Genomic DNA, 20,320 nt, shown 5'->3' with positions numbered 1-20,320 from the left:
AATAAGGCTTATATATACTTGCTTATGGCTTTAGAACTTACCATAGAGTTTACTACAGAACCTTATACGGAGACCGACCTATTTACCTACAGTACGGCTATAACTACAGCGTTATAATATACCTTAACGGTCTTTATAGGAATTATAATTAATATAGGTACTTCGCGTAAGTCTATGGCTGGCTATAGCTAATTCTAAGCTCTATAGGCCGTAGATAAGTCTGTAAGTCTTAACACGTTAACTAAGAGTTAAGTAACTGTCTAATTCGAAATTAGAGTATCTACGTCTATTAAAACTATAGACGTTAACAGCCCTATAGGCAAGATATAATTCCATATTATTAAAGTAGATACCTCTTTCCTACTTTGCTTAGCAGATATAGATAGACTTTATATTAAATACGATAACCTAAAGGACGTCATTATTACTCGCACTAAAAGGGTGCTAGTAGTTAGACGATTTAGCTACCCATTTCTCTTATAGAGCTTCTCCTTACAGTCCTATTTAGTTAAGTCTTTTAATATAAACCCTTACTACTTAACTAACGTGGAACTACAACGTCTATACTATTAATTTAGTTACCCGTTAGTTAATAAACTGTAAAAGCTTCTTAATAAGGCTAGCTACGGCTATAACACTAATAGATCTGCTATTAAAGAGCTAACTAGACTCTGCTACTATTGCTAGAAGTATAACAGATCTCCAGGTAGATTTCGCTTTACCCTATAAGATAACATTAATTTTAATTACAATATTATTATTAATATTATATATATCAGCGGCTTTCCCCTACTACACATAGTTGACGAAGCAACTTAATTTTAAGCTGGTAGATAGCTATAAGATATTAGCGCTAAGCACACTTAGGACATTCTACGGATATACTAGATTAATAGCTACTTAGGACTACTAGACCTAATTACCACAGACGCCAGAAAGAACTTTATTAGTAAGGAGTTTAAGCACTACGCTGCCACTATGGGAGTAACCACAAAGTTAGTTTTAGTCAAATTACACAATTCCATTAGAATGGTAGAGCGCTACTACAGTCCGCTATAATGAGCCTACCAAATCATTATAACTAAAATCCCTAAAATTAGTAAGGAGATGGCCCTACAAATGGCCTTTAAAGCTATTAATAATACGGCTGGCCCAGAAGGCCTAATCCCTATACTCCTAGTCTTCGGAGCCTACCCTTGAATGGTTAAATCGGACGCGCTATTACCTTTAGTTATATAGCAAGCTACGGCTATTAAAAAAGCAATAGTAGAAATCTAGAAGCTATAAGCTAAACGATAGATCGCTAACGCTCTTAATATACGAAACGGACCATAAACTAACGCTATTTATAGCCTCCCACCTGGTTCACCTATCTTAGTCTAAAGAGAAGGTAATACTAGCCAGAGTAATTATTGGGATAGGCTATATACGCTACTTACCGTTAACGGTAAGACCTATACCGTAAAGCTACTAAATAGGCCTATAACCTTCCGCTCTACGGTTATAAAATCTTACCTACTAGACCTATAAGACCTAGTTAAACCACGAGAGCCTATTAAATTAGCTAAACTAGTACCTTCACTAGCTAAACCTTAATCGTTACCTAAAGCCGAACTATAGCTACCGCTAAAGTAAGGCAGAGGTCGCCCCTATAAATACCTATTACTTACGGCCGTTACAGACACGGCTACTATAGACGCTACGATAAATATAGGTGCTTTTACAGGTAATATTGCAGATATTACTAATATCGCTATTTACTTATAGAACGATAATAATACCTAATTCAGCGCTTTATAATAAAAGGAGGTCACAGGCCTACTTAAGAAAGGCGTCTTTAAGATTATTAAGCTATACGATATACCAAAGGGGGTCAGACTCTTTAACTTACGGTTTATTAATAAGATTAAGAATAAGGGAACTAATAGAGCCTTTAAGAAATCACGACTTATTATATAGGCTTATAATAATTTAAAGAAAGAGCTAATCCTTATTTAGTTACTAATAATTTAACGGGTTAGCTAGCGGCTAATTCTCTATATTGCTGCTATGCTACTGCAGACACAACTCTACCTCCGAGATATCTTATAAGCCTACGTCCAGTCCACTATAAACCTAAACCGTAAGTTCTATGTACGACTACTATATAAGTGTTACGGAACCCTACCGCAGGGGCCTCCATAGGAGAGCCCCGTGCTCTCGCGTATACCTCGCGTATAGCTTATGTCAGCTACGCGTAGGTATATTACCTCCTTACGCCCTTGACCCTTATGATTGATCGCGTAACATCTTATAGACTCCTTGAATACATACGTCTTGTAGCCACTGCCCCGTCCTATGATATTACGTTGCGCCTTTTTACCACCGACACCTAGCCTACAACTAATTCTACGTCTCTGTAATACTATAGGCGCTACTAAAAGTAGCGTGCCTATAAGTTACCTTACTTTATACTTCTAAGGAACCTATAATAGTAAGACAATATTCCTTACTAGCCACTATATTAAACCTAAAGAACAATCCAATACCTATACTTAACCTACAACGCCAATTAATCCTAGGAGAATTTGATTTATCAGCCCTAGCCTTAACCCCTAAGGAGATAGACACTAATAATGTCTTATCTTTTATTAACTATATAACTACGGATAAGCAAGCAGAAGGGCTACTACCTATTAAAATTAAAATATAAGACGCCGAGACGTTTGTAAAAATAGTAGCATAAGAACCTAATAAATACTACCGCCTTCTATAGAACTACTACCTAAAGCTTACACAAGCCAAGATACGTACTGTCTAAGATCGCGATATTATCTAAGACCTATAAGCTCGCGAGGCGCTCGCCGATAACACGCGTTAAGAAACTAAAAATAACCTCCGCGTATCTAAACGCGACGTCTAATAGTTAAAGAAGGCTAAGATTGCACTTATTGCTACGGTTACTAAAAAAAAAGGCATAATTAAATATCTATAATCTTAGCTTAATAAGCACATTTGTAATAACGCTAGATACCTCTCTACTGCATATAACGCCACTTAAGTCTTTACGCCCCCGGCAACTTTACCTACTTAATACTTAATAGAGGGTTAGCGCCGAGCAGCCTTACCTAACGGGAACCCCTACTAAAGCAATAATAAAAGCTATAACGACTAAACCTAAGCTGCTACTATAGGGTCTAATGCACGTTACCTTAATCCCCTAGTTTTCTAAGGAGACCGTAAAGAATACAGCTACTAGAAGATGTAAATCCGCAAGAAACTAACTTAGAGCGCCTACCTTTTTCCTATAAAAGATACTAAGATTGGCTACATTATTAGGCAAATAAAGGGTACACTATTTAATAGACTCTTCGCCTAATGGGAGACCAATAGCCCCTAAAAGTGGCAGTCCTACTAAGAAGTCCTTAACGATCTTAATCTAATATACTGCGACTATAACCTATTAGCCACCAACCGAGCTAAACTACGTGCCCTAAAGATAAGCCCTACTAAATTATTTAATGAGTTCTATGTTAAATTCTAGGAATATACTAAAGCCCTCGCCCAAGACAATACTAAAGACTAGAAAGATCTCCTTAAAAAAGTCACTTATCGCCTTAGTTACGCAGCCGCCAGCCATAACTATAATAATGTTTATAATATAGTAGCAGCTATACGGAGGATTAAATAACGACTAAATTAGATCGCTACTGTAAACCCCCGCCTAGACCTTTACCACATATGCAACCTTACCAAAAGGTAGCGCTATACTCCAAAACTTACGCATACCCATCTTACCATCAAAAACAATCGATTTTCTAACTTTTAAGACCTAATTCCTACTGCCTAGCGAGCTAGAGGTGGATTTATTTGTCGTTTTACCCCCTTTCTCCCAACAGAAAAATTTCTCTAAGGGTGGCCCTAGCTTATAAGCGAGGCACGGACAGGAACACCAAAACTACTACTACTATTACCAATACTACTAATACCAAAACTACAAAATAGGGGCTAGTTTCCCTACTACCTCTTAGCCTAATCTCCCCAGAAATCTTCTAGTAGGATTAGTAAGGAGAAAGGGTATAAGGATAGTAAAAACTAGGAAAACCCCCCTATTAGAGACATAATGCCAAGGCCCGGTAGGCCTAAAAAGAAACCTCCTATAGAAATAAGTGATAATGAGTCTATATCTACATTCACCTTTTCTAGCCCTTCTCCTTCTCCTGGCCTATTTGGGACAGGAGAAAAAAGAGGACATCCTCAGTCTTTCTACTAAAAAAGAAAACCAAAAACCTGCAAAAAAGACAACCAAACTGATGACTTTCACGGCTGGTATACCTAGTATATCTTTCTCTCCCCTTTCTCCAGAACAACACCTATAAAAGGCTCTAGATAGCCTAATCCAGGCCTATAAAGGGCTAGAAGAAGAAGAAGAAGAAGATAAAAAGGAATAAGTTAAATAGCTAGAGGACTATACACGTAGTATCCTAGTAGGAGAAAATCCCTTTATAAAAGGAAAAGAAAAGACAAAAGATGTCCTAAAAGGACTAGTTGAAGAAGTAAGAGCTCTCCGTAAGGAGGTAGCCCCTACTAAAGAAACCTACGCANAGAGGCTAAAAAAGGACCTCCCTACTTCGTCCTCTCTACCCTNCTCGTNACTACCATTTCCTACTCCTTCTACTTCTACTAGAAGTAAGAAAAAGTNGCTATAAGAAAGAAAGCTAGTCCTAATTACAGACCAAAAGGACTAACCTCTAGATACCTTCTCTATACGAAACAAAGTTAATTAACTATTTGCATTAAAACTGCAAGTAGAAAAACTGGTTTTAGCATCTATAGCTAGAACTAAAGGAAAATAAAATATTCTCCTTATGACTATGGAAGAGTATAATGCAGATTTCCTAGTTAAATATAAGGAAATCTGGCATAACTGCTTTACCTTTTAAAGAGAACAAAAACTAGAACTATGGGTTTAAATTATAGCCTATAGGGTTCCTACCCTACCTTTCTTAGGAGAAGGAGGCTCTAAGCTTTTAAAAGAAGAAATAGAGACTTTTAATCCTATAAGGATATAAGGACTACCTAAATGGATCTTATTTAGTGTAAAAAGACACGATCCATAGACCAGATTTGGCTCTATAGTTTTTACTGTAGAGAACGAAGAAAAAAGACAAGAAATCCTTAAGTAAAAAGAGATATCAATTGCAGGTATAGCTACTAAGGTAGTAAAATACCTCGAAGTTTCTCCTACTACGCAGTGTAATAGCTGCCAAAAATTTGGCCATATAGGAGACAGATGCTCTACTAGGGCCTATAGATATTGTGCGGCTGCACATCTATCTAAAGACCACTGCTGTCCTACCTGCTTAATAAGCGGCAGGCCTTGCAAGCATACCACCTCTCTTTGCATTAATTGTAAAGAAAAACACTTTGCTAATAGCAGAGACTGCGAGAATCTTAGAGCAGCTAAACTAGTATATAGTACTGGTGTAGAAGATTCTATAGAAGAATAAAATTAATAGGAGTCTAGAAGGAGGTAACTCCTACTAGGCTTTTAGGTTAAAAGATAGTAGAGAGCAAAAGGACGGAAATAAATTGCAAAAGGACAGGGACAGGGGTTAGGATTTCTTATAGTTTTTCTTACCATTTTCTTATTCCCTAGTAGTTGTAGTATCTTAGTAATTTTACTAGGAAACTATAAACTCCTAATTTAGGGGTTTATAAACTACTAGGACATAGCTACTAGTATATATTAAGCTGCCTAGAAAGGATTTATGTATATAGAACTATAGCGCCATAGCCCAGAGGCTGCATGCGCAGTATTGTATGTAGTATAATACAACGGATATAAAAAATAAAAAAAAACCCCCCGCCTAAAGACCTCCCTATAAAAGCCCTCCGGACCTACTAAACCACTAACGCCTACTACCCTAAGCAACACTACTAGTTCTAATATCGACCTTTCTATACTAACCTTCCCGCAGAAGCTACTAGACGGAAAACGCGAGCTACTCTAGAAGCTAAAGCGTTGCTATAGATGTTATTAAGAAGGCTATTACAGCTATAGCCCAAACTACCTAATGGCTAGGTTTAGCAGCTGCCGCCTAATACCTAACCTAGTACCTTAAACACTAAATACATCGCTATATACCACTACCGTATAAGATAAAGACGTAGTAATAGCGGTAGAGTCGGATACGGAAACAGAAAATGCTAAGTCCTAGCCCTAAGTCGCAGGTTGGGACGCCCTAACAATAAGGGGATCTATATATTAGCCTGCTTAATAGATAACTTAGTAAAGATAAATAGACGGAAATAGATAGTTTTACCCGTAATAGGAACTACTGCCAAAAAATAATATAAAAGCCGTTCTATAATTAATTGCGGAGCTATTAATAAATTTATAGATACCTAATTTATGCGTACTTATAACCTACTTACCTTACCCCTTACCAAAGCCCGCGCCCTATAACTCGCCAACGGTAGTTATACCGCACAGAAGATTACCTATATGGTATAACTTTACCTAGATATAAATGGGCACTAGGAAGAACTCTAGGCCTATATTACACCACTTACTAACTACCCTATTATCCTTAGAATAAACTAGCTTAAATAATACAACCCCACCATTAATTAGAAAAAGAGAGAAGTAACCTTTAACTCTAAATACTGTAGAGAGACCTACCTAGGACATGGCCTAGCCGCCTCTATTTACTCCCTAGGATACTAACCTAAGGAACCCCTTATTACCCTACCCACGACCAACTACCACCATATAAGTGCTGCGGCCTTTTACCGTATAGCACGTAGAAAAGGCTAAACCGTTACCGCAGCCTCCTAATTATAACTATATAAGCTTAATAAAGAACAGGACTACGTCCTCTATAGTAATAGGATAGATATAGTTAACCTCTTAGAAAACGATGCCCCCGCAGAACTCTATGGACTTTTACCTTTAGACTTTAAGAAGTTTATAAAGCTTAAAAAAGGACTTACCAACAAGGAACTCCGTAAGCTCCTCCCTAAGAGGTACTATAACTTTATTAACGTGTGCTTATAAAAGAGCGTAGATATACTCCCCCCATATTAACCTAATAACTATGCCATTAATATTAAATAAGGAAAAACGCTACCCTATAAGAGACCCTACCTAATATTAAAAAACGAACTTCTAGTTATTAAAAAGTATATTAACGAACACCTTAATAAAGGGTTTATTCGCCCCAGTATATCCCTAGCAGCCGCCCCTATCCTCCTTACTAAGAAGCCAGGAGGAGGTATTTAATTCTGCGTTAACTATAGAGGACTTAACGCTATTACAATTAAGAACTAATACCCCGTACCGCTTATACGTAAGACTCTTAAGCGGCTTAGCTAAGCTAAAATCTATACTAAGCTTAATATTATTACCGCCTTTAACCGCTTTTAAATACGAGAAGGTAACAAATGGAAAACCGCATTTATATCGCGCTTTAGCCAATTTAAATATACCGTTATACCCTTTAGCGTATATAACGGCCTAGGCAGCTTCTAAAGCTATATTAATAACGCCTTATAGGACTACCTTGACGACTTCTACTCTGCGTACCTAGACGATATACTTATTTATAGCGATAACCTTTTTAAGCATACCAAGCACGTTTGAAAGGTCTTACAGCGCCTTAGGGACGTAGGACTTTATATTAATTTAAAGAAGTGCAAATTCTTAGTTATAGAAGTAAAATACCTTAGACTAATTATTACTACTAAGGGTGTCCGTATAGACCCTAAGAAGGTATATATAATTACTAAATAGCAAACCCCTAATTATATTAAAGACGTATAAGCTTTCCTTAGTTTCGCCAACTTCTATTAAAAATTTATATATAACTTTTTGGGTATTATAGCACTATTTATAGCAATAATATAAACAAAGGGCCTTTCCGTAAAAGAAAGAAAAATATATCTACGTTTTATCTAAACGCCTAAATATAAGAAGGCGTTCCAAGACCTTAAAGATGCTTTTACTAAAGCATCTATCCTAGCTTACTTTATACCAGGATAATAACTTTATCTTAAGACTAACTCCTTAGACCACGTTAACGCAGGCGTCCTCTCCTAGATAGGTAATAACGGTCTCCTCTACCTAGTCGCATTCTATTTATCTAAGCTTATACTATAAGAATATAACTACAAGATCTATAATAAGGAACTTCTCGCGATTATATAAGCGTTTAAGGAATTCCAACCGGAACTTTCCTTAGCAGAACCTAACTAGCCAACTAAAGTCCTTACGGATTATTGTAACCTTAAGTACTTTATAACTATAAAATAGCTAAATTAACGCTAAGTACGCTAGAACAAGTTCCTCTCTAGTTTTAACTTTAAAATCGTATATAGGCTAAAAGTATAAGGTACTAAGCCTAATAGCCTAACACGCCGCTTATAAGACCTTCCTTAGTTTAAAGATAACCCCTATAACCAGTTCCAATAATAGATAATCCTAAAAGCACGGAATTTAGCCCTAGGTATGCTACCTACAATAGAGCTAACTATACCTTAGCTCCACACTATAGAACTAGAATTACCTCCCGAAATTAATAAGCTTATTACTACGGTATATAACACCTCTATTAACCTATTACTGTATTAACTTATTGCCGCAAAGACCGCCGGCGCCTATATGCTACTAACTAAACTCCAAAGCTTAGGCCAGATTAATATAGCAGCCTTAGAAGTAAAAGAGAATAGGCTCTATTATAGAGGCCGTCTATTCATCCCTAACTTAGAAAATCTATAACGGNAACTAATCNAAATGGCCCACGACCTCCGATTAAGCGGCCACCTAGGCAAAGAAGAAACCTATAAGCTTCTTAGCTAATACTACTTCTAGCCTAAAATAATAGACTTAGTCAAACGCTTTATAGGCGCCTATTACGGTTATAAGCGCGCTAAGGCCTTTAATACAAAGTACTAAGGACTACTGCACCCTCTACTAGTACCCATATAACAATAGGCAGATATCGCTATAGATTTCATTATTAACCTACCACCCTATAAGCGATATGGCCGTACCTATAAAAACATCCTTATAATAATATACCGACTTATAAAAGAGCGCCACTACGTCCTAACTAAAGGCATAGCCGTTAGTAATATTACTAACGCCTTTTTTTACGAAATTTACCGATTATATAGGTTACCTAATTTAATTACGTCCGACTAAGGCATATAGTTTAGCTCTAATATATAGAGACGAATCTGCCAACGCCTTAGTATCTCCGTTAAGATGTCTATATCCTTCCACTATAAAACTACTAGGTAACTGGAAAACGCTAATACTAGTATAAAAGCGTACCTACGACAGGTAGTCGCCTATAGTTAAGATAACTGGGTAAATTACCTCCTACTAGGTGAATTCGCAGCGAATAACTATGTCTTAACTACTATAGGACTTACCCTATTCTTCACAAATAAGGAATATTACCCCTAATCCGGTATAGAACCACCAGAACCTATTAATAAGAAACTGCTATATAGAAAACGCCTTAAGATGCTACTTGCTAATTAGTATACAGACCATATAAAAAATCTACTTAACTACTGCAAGGGAGAAATGGCCTGGGCTTAAGTAAAGTAGGCCTACTTCGCTAACTATTATAGAACACCACCACTAGAAATGCGTATTGGCGACTAGGTATAGCTAGATGCACGCAATATCTCTACGCAGAGGCCTATAAAGTCACTTAATTATAAGAACCTCGGCCCCTACCTAATTAAATAAGTTATTAATAGGGGAGCCGTATATAAGCTAGAGCTCCCGCCTACCCTAACTACCCGCGGGATATAGCCTATATTTTACCTATAGCTACTATACCTTTACTAGCCTAACCCCTTATTAGAGCAGATACAGCCTAAACCCCTACTAGTACTAATCCAAGACAAGAACGAAGACGAGAACCACGAGGAGTAAACCGTTAAATGAATTATTAACTCTAAATACTTTGGCAAAGGCAGAGGATAATAGCTCTACTACAGAGCTATATACACAGGATTTAATATAAATTAGCCAGAATGGCAACTATAGGAAGACTTTAAAAATGTAAAGGATCTAATTAGCGACTTTTACTACGCGAACCTATAGAAACTGGGCCTAAGTAAAGATTTTATACCTAATCCTCTATAGGAGCCCTTATAGAGTTAAACCGTTATATATTACTACGTAGGGGCAAATTACTATTAGATTGCCGTTAGATTGCGGTAAAGTGCGATTACGTAACTGAAATATTGTTAAGATATCCAGGAACTTTAACCGGCGGTTAAAGTTATCTAATTAGTCGGATTTTTAGATACCAAGCCTTATTATATAATATTGTTTTAAGCCTTTAGCAATACCCCCCTTTCTTCTTTTCTATACCCTAAGTGTCCCTTTTATATATATATAGTAACTATAGCGTCGCCGGAGCTCCGCCTTTATAGGAGGGGGGGTAGTGTTACAGAACCCTACCGTAGGGGCCTCTATAGGAGAGCCCCGTGCTCTTACGTATACCTCACGTACAGCTTATGTTAGCTACGCGTAGGTATATTACCTCCTTACGCCCTCGACCCTTACGATTGATCGCGTAACGTCTTATAGACTCTTTGAATACATACGTCTTATAGCCACTGCCCTGTCCCGTGATAATAAGCTAAATAAATAATTAGGAATTAATACGGACTCCGTTTTAAAGGTTATAAAGCCACTTTATAAAGTACCTAAAGCTAAAAACCACTAGTTTAAGACCTACTATTTATACTATATTAATTAGCTGTAAATAGACCAGTCCACGTATAACCCTTGCTTGCTTTATAGTAACAAGCCTTTTAGAATTATTGGCCTATAGACTAACGATATACTATTCCTTGCAGATAATACCTTTATAGAGGCTAAATAAAGCGAACTATATAAGGCCAAATTTATAGCTAAGGAGTGAGAGCAATTAACTACTAATATACCAATTAAGTTTAATAGAGGACTTATTTAATTAATATAAGACGGAAGTATTACGCTAACGCAAAAGCGCCAGTGTAAGAACCTTAGTGTAGTTAATACTACGTTAGTAAATAGCACTAGCTCTAGAGGAGTTACGTATAGCCTACTTACGCTAAAGGACTAGTATATCGCTTAACGCGCTAGAGGAGCCTATATCGCCTTAGTCTATCAGCTAAAGGCCTTATTTAATCTATCCTTTACTACCTAGGTAATTAACCCAGTTAAAGATAATATAAAGAGTCTTAATAAGCGATTAAGCTGGCAGATTAAGAACGTAAATAGAGGCCTAAAGTTCGTTAAGCTAGACGTTAACACCTTATAACTCTTAGTATTTATAAACGCTTCCTTCGCTAATAATAAGGACTTATCTTTATAAATTGGCTATATATTTATACTAGCAGACGCCTTAAATAAGGCAAATATCGTCTACTAGTCCTTAATTAAGTGCAAAAGAGTTACTAGGAGTGTATTAGCCTTAAAGTTATACGGCATAGCGCATAGTTTTAATATAGGCGCTGCAATTAAATCTACGCTAAATAAGGTCTTATAGGTCAACTTACCACTTATTCTTTATACTAATTTAAAGTATTTATATAACTGTCTTGTCTAACTAGGAACTACGTAAGAGAAATGCTTAATAATTAATATAATGTGCCTTTGCTAAGCTTATAAATAAAGATAGATTACTAAAGTTAAGTGGATTAATAGAGATACTAACCCTACGGACGCTATAATAAAGGGTAAGCCCTATACGGCACTATTATAGCTTATTAACACAAATTGAGTCAAATTATAGGCTGTAGGGTGGGTTAAGCGAACGGATTTGACTTTGGTTTAGCGTTGGCGCTAGTACTAAGCGAGCCAATAGGTTTGGTAGAATTTGGCAGAATTCGGTAATATGGCAGAATTTGGCAGAATTCGGTATTATGGCAGAATTTGGCAGAATTCGGTAATATAGCAGAATTTGGCAGAATTTGGTAATATGGTAGAATTTGGTAGAAAGTTACTATTGCGTATACGTTACGAGTAGTCTAGAAGACTTAACTTTGGAGTATAGATTAGCCTTCTTTTTAGAGTTGCTCTAGTGTCGGAACATTAATTACGTAATATAGTCACGGGACTACGAAGCGAGACTAACTGTCTAACCTTGGAGCAACCCCTTTCTTCTAGACAACAATTAACTACTAACTTTAACACCGCATACGTACCACTATAAGTGATATTCGTGCATGTTAATAAAGAGAGTTATACCGACACTAAAACTCTCTCTACTTTAATTTTTATTTAAAAAGTATAAAAAATTGTTATAAGGTTATAGACTTAAAAAAGAGTAAAAAAAATGCAATTTCCTATACAAATTTGAAAAATTAAGGGTTTAAAGGGTTATAATAAACTTTCATACTTTTAAAATAAAAATTTAAATAAAAAAAGTCATAGTAAAAGTGAATATCTGTAATATATTAAATTTTTAAAAAATAATTTTAATATTTAGTAGTAGAAAATATAGATTATAGATTATAGATTTTAGTAAAGAATTAATAGGATTTCTAAAGGAGTTATAGGTTTTAAATTTTAAAAAAGGGTATAATAGCTAGATTNTATATATAATATAAACTTAAAATATTTTTTATAGCTTTAGAATTAATTATGTGGTTATTATATAGTAATTTAGCAAGGTGGGTTGTCTAAAAAAGGCGCTCACACGGAGACTTTTGACGAGGGACTGTAATTTACTAAAGCTTTAGTTAACTACTTAGTATAGAAAAATACTTATAGAGGATGCCGGATGTAACCTAAATATAGGGCTCTAAGATGGAGAGTAGAGGCGGTGGCGAGAATGGCCTCCTTATTGGTTAGGAAGTTTACTAGGTACGAAAGCACCTAGGCTATAAAAAAAATTATTAGTATTAGTGTTGTAGAGAGAAATTAGGGGCGTAGATAACTATAAGTACTAGCTTATCTACTTTACCTTTATAGATATTTACTATAATCTAACACTTATTTACCTTATATTATTAATTAAGTCACTAGCGCAAAACTTCTAAAAACTTCTATAAACCCCTGGACTAATTAGAAGACCTTTATAAACTCTTAGGCTAATTAAAATACGTTATAATATTTTAAGTAGAGGTTGTGGGTTAATAGGTAAGATTCTATATAAAATCTACTATATAAACTCCTACTAACTTCCGCTAGCTCCTACTAACTCCTACTAACTCTTGGACTAATTAGAACGCGCTATTATATAATACCCTAAGCCATCTCTATCTATAATTCTGTAAGGAAATTCTCTTTACCTTTTAATATTACTTTTCTAATACGCCTAGGTCTAGTTTTTAGAGTAAATATAAGTACTATATCTATATTTATATCCCTCTTCTATATAACTATCTAATATTTAGTAGGCAAGTCCCTTTAGTTACTAGCTTATCTTTTCTAGCTAGGCGTTAAGACTACCTATAACCGGGATATAGCTAGAATAGTAGGCTAAGAATTAAGAATAGCGATAACTTAAGAATTAAGACCGGCTATATCCTAGGAGTTAAGACCTGTAGTATTCTAAGCGTTAAGAGTAGCGATATCCTAAAAGCCTATAGTGGACGTACTATATATTATAGGCGTAGAGATTAGTCTCTAAATATCCTTAAGTACCTACGCCACGCGTTTAATACCCTCTAGTATAGCTAGAAGTAGAGTACTAAGTAGAGAGCTTGGTACGCTAATTTTACTAATAACTTAACTTCTAAGTAGCGAAGCTGGTAAGTCTATTACGCTCCATACTGTCTTCTATATAGTAACCCAGACGGTAAAGCTATTATCCTATTACTAAACGTGCGCAGTATACTCCGCTAGTGTAGATAGCTACTCTAGCAACTCGCGTACCACTAAGGCCTAACCCCAAGTATCTTTTACCCATCTTTACGCTAGACTATTCTTATAGGTACTTCTAACTACCTTAACTATACTTTTTTAGTTACTTAATTAACTAATCGCTATAGGTATTACGATATCGCTATAAAATAAGTAGAGGAGCTATACTTTCTAGGGAATTTATTATAAGTATCTCCTAAAAGGTATTAGGCGTTTTCCTATTATATAGACACGTAAGCTGCTAGCGATATTTCTCTTCTATAAATGCAGATAATAGTATAGGGAAGCGTTAATATTTGCTAGTATATATTAACTCTACCTACTTAATAGCCTAATTATTAATAAACTCTAATACAATATTAGGCTGGATGCTAGCCCTTAGCTAATAAAGTAGTACTAGTGCTTTAGGAGCTAATATAAACTTAGGAAATAGTAAAGGGTTATATTAATTATAGCACTAATTAGCTAGTGCGCGAATAATATAGTTTAAAACTGCTGGTAGTAACCTATTCTCTCCTAGAAAGGTATGAAAGGCCTTTTAATAATATTTACCGTTTACTATGTCCTCCTATTTAGCTAATGGCTTCTTATAACTAGCTAAGCCTTTATCTAAAATAGAATGTTACTATTAGCTATAGGTATAGAATTGTAACTTACGGCTAATTTCTTTAAGGTAATACTCTTTATATCGCTAATATTGCTAGGTATAGTACTCTAGATAAGCTTACTCCGTCTATATCTAGTAGGTAAGCTATTACGTCCTCTTTAAGGCGCCTAAGTTAGCGGCTCTATATATGGTAGTAGTAGTTTCTATCCTAGCTTATCTATCCCCTTTATATTAAATGCCTAGTACAGTAGGAAGATATAACCTATACTAGTGCGATTCTTCCCTTATCCGCCTTAACTAATTTACTGCTATATATTACCTAGGCTATTTATAATTAGAAACCTCTAAATAATTATACGCTTAATATCTGTAATATTTACGCCTATGCTAAATAAGGTTATAGCTATTATAATTTAGATAATAAAAAAGGGCTTCTTAAACTCTGTATACCGCTAGTTACGATTATACTCTTATATAGTAGCGGTAAACTCCTAAATTACGCTACTAATATAAAAGGCCTTATTATTGTTGTTTGTCCCCTTTATATACGCCTTAAACTTTTAAAGTATTATATTTTAGAGGTACTCTACTACCTACTAAACAGATATTTAACTATTAATAAAGACTATTGTCTTTGGTATCTATTTAGGTATAAATACTCTATTACCGTTTATATAGTTATCTAATAGAAAATATAGGTTTTTTAATAAGTCTACCTTTTCTTTAGGAGTTAGTTGTATATATATATACATATCTAGATAATTAATAGATGTTCTTATAACTTTAGTCTAGTATAAATAATAGCTAACTGCTTAGAACCTAGCGTGTAATAGAACCAGTTTCTCTACCTTCTTATTAAGGGTTAAAAAATAGGTAAACTAAACTATACTTAGGTAGAGGATTATCCGTAGCTTACTTAGTATTAAGTAGGCCGGTTAAAAGCCTTCCTATTCCTTTATAAGATAATATTTATTAATTATAACTAGCCTAATCTAAGACTGTAACTCTAGCTCCTTTAAGGCATCCTAGAATAACTTTATTAATACCTACTTAGGTCTAAGAAGTATATACATATACGCCTCCTCTCGGATCTTTATAATTAGAGACTTCTCCTAACTTTTTATTTTAGCGTTAATAAGAACTAGATAAGAGCTATTTATCTTCTTAATATTATCTAGCTACTTATCGCCTAGTTTATTTAATAGGATTATCTAGATAGTAATCTTCCCTATAAGGATAAAACACGTAAAAAATGACAACATATATACGACCTTATTAAAGGGTAGCGCCACACTTTAAAACTTACGCATACCCATCTCTCCATCAAAAACAATCGATTTTCCAACTTTAAAGACCTAACTCCTACTGCCTAGCGAGTTAGAGGTGGATTTATTTGTCGTTTTACGCCCTTTTCCCCAATAGAAAATTCTTCTTAGGGGTGGTTCTAGCTTATAAGCGAGGTATAGACAGGAATACTAAAACCGAATACTTAAACAAACACTAAATAGGGGCTAGTTTTCTACTACCTTTTACCCTAATCTCCCCAGAAATCTTCTAGTAGGATTAGTAAGGAGAAAAGGTGTAAGGGTAGTAAAAACAATTAAGGCTTTTTTAAGAAGCCCCCCTATAAGCTACTAGCTACAAAATGCCAAAGAATACTTAGGCTACTAAGCCTAAAAAGCCTAAAAAGCCTCCTAGAGGCGAATACACTACAGAGACAAGTGATAACGAACTCTTATCTGTACCTAATAGGCCCTAAAAACAACCTCTTATAGAAATAAGTGATAATAAGCCTATATTCACTTTTTTCCCTTCTCGTTCTCCTAGCCTATTTAGGACAGGAGAAAAAAGAGGACATCCTTAGTCTTCTCCTGAAAAAGAAAACCAAAAACCTATAAAAAAGACAATAAAACCAATAACTACTACGGATAGTACGGCTAATATGCCTTCCTATTCCTTTTCTCCAGAACAACATCTAAGATTTGCTCTAAATGGCCTAACTCAGGCCTATATAGGGCTAGAAGAAGAAGAAGAAGAAAGAGAAGAAATAAAAGAATAAGTTAAATAGCTAGTGTACTATACACAAAGTATCCTATTAGGAGAAAATCCCTTTACACAAGAAAAAGAAAAGAAAAAAGGCAAACGATGTCCTAAAAGGACTAGTAGAAGAAGTAAGAGCTCTCCGTAAGGAGGTAGCCTCTACTAAAGAAACTTACGCAGAGAGGCTAAAGAAGGACCTCCCTTCTTTATCCTCTATACCCTCCCTACTACCACCTCCTACCCCCTTTCCTTCTAGTAGGAGTTCTACTTCTACTAGGAGTAAAAAAAAGCAGCTATAAGAAAGGAAGCTAGTCCTAATTACAGACGAAAAGGACTAATCTTTAGATACCTTCTCTATACGAAATAACTATTTATATTAAAACTGCAAGTAAAAAAGCTAGTACTAGCGTCTATAGCTAGAACTAAAGGAAAATAAAATATTCTCCTTATAACTATAGAAGAGTATAATGCGGATTTCCTAGTTAAATATAAGGATATCTAGTATAACTGCTTTACTTTTTAAAGAGAATAAAAACTAGAACCCTAGGTTTAAATTATAGCCCATAGGGTTCCCACCCTACCTTTTCTAAAAAAGGGAGGCTCTATGCTCCTAAAAGAAGAAATTAAGACCTTTAATCCTATAGGGATATAAGGACTACCTAAATGGATCTTATTTAGCGTAAAAAGACACAATCTATAAACCAGATTTGGCTCTATAGTCTTTACTATAAAAAATAAGGAAAAAAGATAAGAAATCCTTAAAAAAAAAGAGATCTCAATTACAGGTACAGCTACTAAGGTAGTAAAATACCTCAAAGTCTCTCCTACTACGCAGTGCACTAGCTGCCAAAAATTTGGCCATATAGGAGACAGGTGCTCTAATAGGGCCTATAGATTCTGTGCGGCTGCACATTTATCTAAAGACCACTACTGTCCTACTTATATAGTAATGGGCAAGCCTTACAAGCACACCACCCCCCCTTATATTAATTGTAAGGAGAAACACTTTGCTAATAGTAAAGACTGCGAGACTCTTAAAGCAGCTAAACTAGTATATAGTACTAGCGAAGAAGGTTCTATAGAATAATAAAACAGATAGGATTCTAGAAGGGGGTAACTCCTATTAGGCTCTTAAAATAATATTAGAGAGTAAAGGGACAGAAATAAATTGCAAAAGGATAGGGACAGGTGTTAGGATTTCTTATAGTTTTTCCTACCGTTTTCTCATTCACTAGTAGTTGTAGTAACTTAGTATATTACTAAGGAACTATAAACTTCTAGTTTAGGGGTTTATAAACTACTAGGATATAACTACTAGTATATATTAAGCTGCCTAGAAAGGATTTATGTATATAGAACTATAGCGCCATAGCCTAAGGCTGCATACGCAGTATTATATATAGTATAATACAATAGATATAAAATAATAAAAAATAAAAATAGAACATGTGTAAAAAAAATTAGGCTTTTACTAAAGCCCGTATAAGTAATAAAAAGAGTATTACCTTTCCTAAATATAAGCTGACGTAGAGTACGTACCTGCTTATTACGCGGCTTAAAGTTATTAAGCTATAGGCAGGTCTAAAGTATAATTTGCTAAAGGTAGAGGTTAATAACCTTATACTAGAATAGTATATTCTTTATACGTCCTACCTACTAAATAACTAACGGTAATTCTTTTATATTTAGTCTTTAGATTAACTAGAGAGTCTCTAGAATAGAACTATAATTAGTAAACGTTTATAATATAGGCGGCTCCACTACCTTACCCTAAGCTCTATGCTATTAACTCCGGCGATTTATATTCCTACTACCCATCTTCTTTTTCTTTCTTTTAAATCTCGCCATTTAATTAGCCTAGGAGTTTATAGAAGTTTATAAGAGCTTATTTAATTAGCTTAGAAGTTTATAGGAGTTTATAAAAGTCTCTAAAAGAGTATACCTAGCTAATAATGCGCTATAAATATTATATAGGTATAGTAAATTTAGATAAGCTATTTATAGTAGGGTATAAAAGGTACCTTAGGAAGTTTTAGGGTAAATAAAGGTATAGTAGTAGAGTACGGTCGCTATATTAATAAGGTTAATTAGGTTAGCCTAGCTTTAGAAAACACGTTTTTAAACTTTAAGGCTATACTTTAACCCCTAATATAGTGGTTAGCTAATTATATTAATTAAAATATACTAGTAAAGGAGGTTATAATTTAATTATATTAAACTATAGCTATAGCTGCTAGATTAACCCTATTATGGTTACTTAAAGTTAATACGTATTAGAAATTTGGCCTAGCTTATAGCAAATATACGCCTATAATCTCTTAGACGCTTTATAAAGGAATTTAGGGGGGTGCAGGGGTCTAGGGGGTAGCGCGACGTTCTATTAGCTTAGGAGTTTGCAGGAGTTAGTGCGCGCCGCTAATTGGCCTAAGAGTTCGCACGAGTTGGCAGAGTGGGGCTGTGGCAAGAGAGTGGGGCTATGCAACGCCATAAATTCCTTAGAGAAGCGGCTAAGGCACCTAAGATAACGAAAACCAAAGTTCCCTATATGCATCCGCAATGCAACATACTCTTACTATATGCCACCAAGTGGCAATAACGTTTAACCCTAAATTCCTTTATTTATCTACACGAAGGATATAAGAACAGCGCCCCTTACATATAAGGATCTAGCCGGAGTGGGTCGGCTACCCTCCCTACTAGCTTCTACGAGCTCTCATTAAGTGCCGTCTTAGCGTCCACTAGCAGACTGAGTTTCCCGCAAACTTCTTAAATACAATTTATTTGGTACATTTATGATCTTCCTACTTGCCTTCTATTATCCGCCACGCGTTATAATACCTAACTAGCTATGCAATACAGCCTGCTTAGTATGCTATTAGTTTCCTCTATATCTAGCCTAGAATTTAGTAGAGCTCTTTAGGTAAGCTAAGCAAAGTAGGCTGTGCTAAGGCAGGCGGTTGCAACTCTATATTGTAACCGACATAGAGCTTAAATCTAACGACTTTTGAATATAAAGCTCCTCTATAAGGGGGCTACCTAAGTAGGCTACCGCGCGCTCCCTATAAGCGTCTCCTCTAGTGCTTACATTACTATATCGCCACATTAAAAACAGTGCTTATTTAGTATTTTGTAGGCCCCTTATCTGCAGCAATTATAGCAAGGTAACGCTCCCTTATATTGCCTGTATACTTCTTAAATTCTTTAAGCTCGAGCTTCCCCTATTCGTTTACTGCGTACCTCCTAACTTCCTCCTTTATTATTAGAAACCGGCGTTATATCCTCCCCTTTAACAGCCTCTAGATATTCTTAATTAGGTTTAAATTAGGGGGATTTGCTGGCTATTTTATTATAAGTATACTATTCTACTCCTAGGCTAAGCGCGTTACTTTTACTAAGTAAATTAAGGCATTATCCTCTATAAAAATAGGCTGGTATCGTAGTATTTACTATAATTCCTATGCAAAAGCCTTAATATTAGGGTGTTACGGAGTAAGTATAAGCGGCGATAATATATAGCAAGGTAGATATTATTAAGCTATATACATAAACTATATAAGGAGGTTAAGACGTTATATAAGGAAAGAAGGTAGGAAAACGGGAAGAAAGGGTATATATTATAGACTTAGTTGCTTAGTTAATATATATACGGAGCAGAATAGGATTTAAGTAGTAGTTCTAGTAAAACTTAGTAGGATTTAGTAAAACTTAGTGGAACTTAGTAGAATATAGTAAAATGTGGTAAGTTGCCGTCAGACTACTATAGATTGCTATTAGATTACCGCCTTGTAGTTAGTCTCTAGTTACTAAATTAG

At 35.3% G+C, this 20,320-nt stretch overlaps 3 protein-coding genes across 3 annotated transcripts; 2 read left to right on the top strand and 1 right to left on the bottom strand.

Annotated features, from left to right (window-relative positions):
• Positions 1-330: 330 nt before the first annotated feature.
• Positions 331-483, top strand: K441DRAFT_588726 (uncharacterized protein; the record flags this gene model as incomplete). The annotated part of the gene is made up of 1 exon (XM_067644726.1): positions 331-483. A coding segment is annotated over one exon (153 nt), but the record flags the coding sequence as incomplete, so codon positions are not given.
• A 1,320-nt stretch (positions 484-1,803) lies between these two features.
• K441DRAFT_588720 (uncharacterized protein) lies at positions 1,804-1,959 on the top strand (the record flags this gene model as incomplete). The annotated part of the gene is made up of 1 exon (XM_067644725.1): positions 1,804-1,959. A coding segment is annotated over one exon (156 nt), but the record flags the coding sequence as incomplete, so codon positions are not given.
• A 15,893-nt stretch (positions 1,960-17,852) lies between these two features.
• On the bottom strand, positions 17,853-18,065 carry K441DRAFT_588674 (uncharacterized protein; the record flags this gene model as incomplete). Its single annotated transcript, XM_067644722.1, has 1 exon — positions 17,853-18,065. A coding segment is annotated over one exon (213 nt), but the record flags the coding sequence as incomplete, so codon positions are not given.
• Between the last annotated feature and the right edge of the window lie 2,255 nt (positions 18,066-20,320).

This window comes from Cenococcum geophilum, assembly GCF_001692895.1.
Source record: "Cenococcum geophilum 1.58 unplaced genomic scaffold K441scaffold_68, whole genome shotgun sequence".
Taxonomy (NCBI): domain Eukaryota; kingdom Fungi; phylum Ascomycota; class Dothideomycetes; order Gloniales; family Gloniaceae; genus Cenococcum; species Cenococcum geophilum.
Note: the sequence above shows the minus strand (reverse complement) of the source record. Positions and strands in the feature narration are given on the sequence as shown.